General features: G+C 37.8%; 1 protein-coding gene across 1 annotated transcript; it reads left to right on the top strand.

Annotated features, from left to right (window-relative positions):
• Positions 1–2,029: 2,029 nt before the first annotated feature.
• On the top strand, positions 2,030–4,374 carry LOC137756981 (serine/threonine-protein phosphatase 4 regulatory subunit 3B-like). Its single transcript, XM_068533563.1, is given in 3 exon segments — positions 2,030–2,429; positions 2,432–3,516; positions 3,682–4,374. Coding segments are annotated over 3 exon segments (2,178 nt in total).
• Positions 4,375–5,626: the final 1,252 nt, after the last annotated feature.

Raw genomic sequence — 5,626 nt, 5'->3', positions numbered from 1 at the left:
GTAGAAACTTTAGTATAACCACAGCAGAGAAAAAAATTGGACCATTAGCATGCATGTCATTATTGTTATTATATATTTGCATATTCTCTTTTATTGAAATAAGATGGGAGCTTTTAACTAGCACACATGTCAAATTTTGTATTAGTCATTTATGAGTTCTTATGTTTAAGTGTTATTTATAATTTGTAAATACTTCTAAACCAGCAGTATCCTGGCACTGATTTAAATTTTCTCATGGAATGATTGTCATTTGCATTCAATTCCCAAAGAGCCCTGACTGTACTGTCCCAGGGAATATTCTTGTACAGTAACCTCCTGGAGGCTACATTGCAAGAGAGGTGTGTGGAAGAGTTTTTCTGTGCTCTACTTGAGAATGGTTGCACATCTCCAATGCTATGTAAAATGAAGTGATTGTTACAAATAGGACTCTTCAAGTCCAAGTGTGCTTGATGCGGCCCAATTCTCAGTTTCTCCTTTGCAATAACAGGGTTAATGTTTTGGAAAAAAAAATTGTTTTTTAAGAAAACTGCAGAAGTTGCTGCTACATCAAAAATCAACTTGGTTACTATTAAAATTATATTTAACAGAATTGCCATACACAAGCTTCTATTTTTCCACTGGCTATACACAGATGTGGATCTAAAGGAGGAAGTGCGTGACTTTCATCTTCTCTTGATAATTTTATGTTGATTACAAATTATACAGATGGAAGGAATGTAAAATAAAGTGTAATGAAGGCCAAGAAAAGCAGGGGATAGCATACTTCAATTGCTGAGAAAACCAATTTTGTAATCAGAAAGACGTGTTCAGAGTTCCTCAACTTATTAGCCATATGATCTTTGGCAATTTATTTAACTTCTCTGAATTTGTTTTCTGAAGGACACTTAGTACTCCTATTTCACTAGGTTATTATTAAAATTAAGTAAGAAAATATATAAAAGTTCTTGTCACAGTGTCTTGAACATAAGCGCTAAATTATTATATTTGGTCAATGATATTATTACCTTTCTTTATAATAATAAGCAGTCAAGTTATCATTCCTTAGTTATTGTGGTTGCTGTTACTACCATAATTATTAAGAAAAGAAATAAAACAATTGATCTGTGGTGTTCCATACTCACTTTTGGCTAATTTCACCTGAGTTTCCCTCTGGCCCACTCCTTCTCTAGCAATAAGGAGTGTGGTTATAGAATTGGGAAAATTTGAGGAAATGTTTTCCCTGTTGTGCTGAAAGATAGAGCTTTAGCCTTAGCTGAACAGAGTAAAGGAGTTGCCAACTCCCTCTTAGAACAATATCCTCTCCCAAGGATGGGTAAGTTAGTGATACCGACATTGGCTAAGCCTTTTAGAGAAGGCCTACTTACAGATCTCTAATCCTTGGTAATGGTCTACAGTACACTTGTTCCTGCTTCTTTGGGGAGAGGGGCAGAGTTGGGGGGAGCAGGGCTTGTGGGGGGAAGTGTTTTTCTTTGACACACAGTGTTCGATGTTGACTTGCTCAGGACATAAGTGATTAAGCTTTCTTTTGTCTAGGGTCCTAAGTCTCCATCCCCACACACTTGATGAGTGAAAATGTTTCTCGGGGACAAAACCTTTTATGGAAAGAGCAGTGCCGTTTGCTCGCATTCCTAAGCCTCCGTTGGTGGCTTGGTAGCATCTCGCCTTAAGTGTAGAACGTTCCTTTTGGGTAGAATCCTGGGGGAATCATAAGAATCTTGACATAATAGAGGCTTCCCTAGACAGCCGCGAGCAGGCTCAGCGACTCACTGCTTCAATCGCAACGTGGAAGGAGGGGCTCAAGGGATGGAAGTGAGAGGTAGTGGGACTCCAGGGAAACCCTATTGAAATGCGGAGCTGCCGGAGTCCCTGTGGCCACTATTTATCCGCCTTGTTCTATCATGATTTTCCCCACTAGCCACCTCAGCTACCGTCGCTGCCACCACAGAGCCAGCCGTCATTGAGTGGGGGCATGACAGAAGCGGGGACCCGCACCGAGACCAGTGCTGGGGTGACGAGACCCGAGGTCGCCATGGTGGACAACCAGTGCTATGTAAAAGTCTGTACCCTGAATGATGACCAACAATGGGTCTTTCTAGGCACAGGGCTCATCTCATTCACTTATGAGGAGTGGGCCCAGGGCGTGCTTCTGCTAGTTAGATCCGAGTCCAACGGCTCACTGATCTTGGAGTCAAAGATAAATCCAGACACGTCCTATCACAAAGAAGGAAAGTTAATTATTTGGTTTGAGGGTGAGAACCATGGTACAGCGATACATTTCCAGGACACGGCAAGTTGTCATGAGGTCTGGAAAGACGTTTGCCAGGTTCAAGGTAAAGTCCCGTGTGCCGAAATCATACATGACGTCATGGATGAATCAGAAGAGGAAGAGTGTGATGACTCGCCAAAAACCGCTGAACTGCTCGACCTGCCAAACTCGGTAAACTTGGACAGATTGCTGACTTAGTTACCTTGGGTCTCACCTCACCTATGGGTAAAGAAAGCCTGGCTCTGGCCTTGGAAAGGGAGGACTATATTAAAAAACTACTGCAGTTGTTCCACACTTGTGAGAACCTAGAGGATACTGAAGGCTTACACCATTTGCATGAAATTATTAAAGGAATCTTATTCCTCAACAAGACATCTCTGTATGAGATCCTGTTTTCTGAAGAGTGTATCATGGATGTGGTGGGATGCCTTGAATATGACCCTGCTTTGGCTCAGCCAAAAAGGCATAGGGAATTCTTAACCCAAAATGCAAAGTTCAGGGAAGTTATACCAATAACAGACTGTGAACTTCGACAAAAAATACATCAGACGTACAGGATACAGTACATTCACGACATCTTTTTGCCTACACCATCCAAGTTTCAAGAGGATGTTCTTTCTAGTCTTACACGTTTTATTTTTTTTAACAAGGTTAAGATAGTCAACATAGTTCAGGAAGATGACGAGTATTTGGCTGAAGTTTTTGCCCGGATAAGGGATAAGGCCACAGATGATGATAAACGGCGTGACCTGGTATTTTTTTTAAAGGAATTCTGTGCATTTTCTCAGCTATTACATCATGAAAACAGGTGTGCACTATTCACAACACTGACAGAATTGGGAATTCTTCCTGCTCTTAAAATTGTAATGGGCATGGATGATTTGCAAATAAGGTCAGTTGCTACTGATATACTTGCTGATCTAGTGACGTATACTCCATCCATGTTCCAAAGATTTATAATGGAAGAAGCCCAGCAACGTGAAGATGGCAAACTTTTCATTAATTTAATAATTGAACAAATGATCTGTGATACTGACCCTGAGCTAGGAGGTGCTGTTCAGTCAATGGGACTTCTTTGTGCTCTACTTGATCCAGACCACATGCTGGCAACACACAGAAAATGTAAAAGAAGTGAATTTCTAGATTTCTTCTATAAACGTTGTATACATAACTTCATAGCACCACTTTTGTCAACTACTTCAGAAGATATATGTGAAGAGGATAATATAGTTGGATCTGACAAAAACAACAAAAATCCCCTCAATAATTACCAAACAACACAGCTGCTTGCCTTAATTTTAGAGCTGCTCACATTTTGTGTGCAACATCACACATATTACATAAAAACCTATATTTTGAGAAAAGACTTGCTAAGAAGAGTCTTGATCTTGATGAATTCAAAGCACACTTTCCTGGTCTTGTGTGCTCTTCACTTTATGAGAAGGATGATTGACCTTAAAGATGAACTTTATAATTTTTACATCATCGAGGGAAACCTTTTTAAGCCAGTTGTAAATGCCCTTCTGGATAATGGAACTCGGTACAATATGTTGAATTCAGCTATTATTGAGCTGTTTGAATACATAAGAGTGGAAAATATCAAGTCTCTTGTTGCACATATAGTTGAAGAGTTTTATGAAACACTTGAGTCAATTGAATACGTTCAGACATTCAAAGGATTGAAGATTGAATATGAACAAGAGAAATACTGGCAGAATCAAGTATGGAAGAATTTGTATTCTGTAGTGCATAGTAAGGTATTTTGCAGAGGTGCCAGTGTCTTGGAGGAGAAGGAAGAAATGAGTTCTAAAGAAAACATAGAGGAAGGAAAAGCAGGTATGCCATCATCAGAAAGTGATTTTCAAGATCATTATGATAAATTTGTGGAGACTAAAAAAGCAAAAGAAAATGAAGACAAGGTAGATCTTCCCCAAAAAACATGTTTTGGTGGCTTCAGATTTACTTCATTCCATTCTGCTAGTGATGCTGGTGGAGCAGGTAACCCAAACGGTAGCAGCATGGTGGGCTTAGTGGATTATTCAGCTGACAAAGAAGAAGATAAAGAAGGTGAAACACCCCCCAGGAAAAAACTATATCTTAGCTCATAAATTCTTAAGGGAAAACCCTCAACATTACTAAACTGTACATTACTAAAATTTTGTACACATCAAAACATTAATAAAATTCTGTAACATTAGCTGAAACATCTGAATCCAAAGCTTTCTCATGTGAACTTACATCTATTCAATAAGTAGCAAAGATGCTCAGTGTTATCATCTAGGAGAATTTATTTCTGTAAAAACCAAACTTTCTAGAATTAAAAAAAAGAAAGAAAAGAAAAAAGCTAACCAGAACCTGAGCGATAACTTCTTAGCAAGAAAAAAAGTCTTGTTTGAGGGGAGAAAACAGGTTGATAATCTAATATTAATGTAGTTCTGTTTCAGGGGTATATATTAGAAACAACTGTTAACAGTATAACATTATTTGCCCAGTGGTTCTGGCTATGGTTTTCTTTTTTCAGTTGCCTTCTTTGAAATAAAATTTACATTCATGTTTATGTGGAAAGCAAAGTCAACTGTAATAAAAAATAAAGTTAAGCTCTTCACATTTCTGTGAAGATTTGACAAAAACTCCCCCTTATGAGTAATTGGAGGGAAGTAACTTTTGGTATGTATTTTCATGAATAAAAAAGGAAGCTGGATTCAAAATGTGCTGTTCTTAGCATAATTTTTTTTTGTTTGTTTTAGACGAGGTGCGAAGAATCCGTCCAGTAGTATTCTAAAATAGTGTTCTCTAAGACCTTGGGAGTGGGTAGAAAAGAATACTTTCAACTGCCTAAATTGTGAAAGATACTTGGAAGTCATTTCCTGATTCATTAATAAAGTTGTGTCTGTCTCCAGAGCAGTGGGTAACTTTTAAAGTGTAATTTACAGAGACTAACAATTTACAAAAAATAGTGCTGAATGAAGTGGCACTTAATATGTAGAAACCATTTTGGACAGTTTTTTAAGAAAAATTACTTAAGTGTCAAAGTACACACACAGAACATGAAGTTTTTTTCTATAAACAAAGAGGAGTAATATGAAAGGTGCTTTATTAAAGAGTGAATGCAAGTGAATTTCTAATAATAAGTTGTAACAAAGAATTAAGTGGTTTTATTTTTAGAGGAGGAAGTTAACTGGGTCCATTTTTCCTGGAATTGCTTAAATTAAAGCAGTTTCTCCTACTTGAAGATTTTAGAGTTAATTTATGACCATGGTTTGAACAAGATGGACTGTCTGTGTAGATATGAAGTATAGTTTTCCAGAAAACAGATATTTCTCTTGTATTAAAAATACCACTTGTTTTGTACCATTTGCT

Source organism: Eschrichtius robustus, chromosome X (assembly GCF_028021215.1).
Source record: "Eschrichtius robustus isolate mEscRob2 chromosome X, mEscRob2.pri, whole genome shotgun sequence".
NCBI lineage: Eukaryota > Metazoa > Chordata > Mammalia > Artiodactyla > Eschrichtiidae > Eschrichtius > Eschrichtius robustus.
The sequence above is the reverse complement of the archived record's forward strand: the minus strand, read 5'-3'. Positions and strand labels throughout refer to the sequence as shown.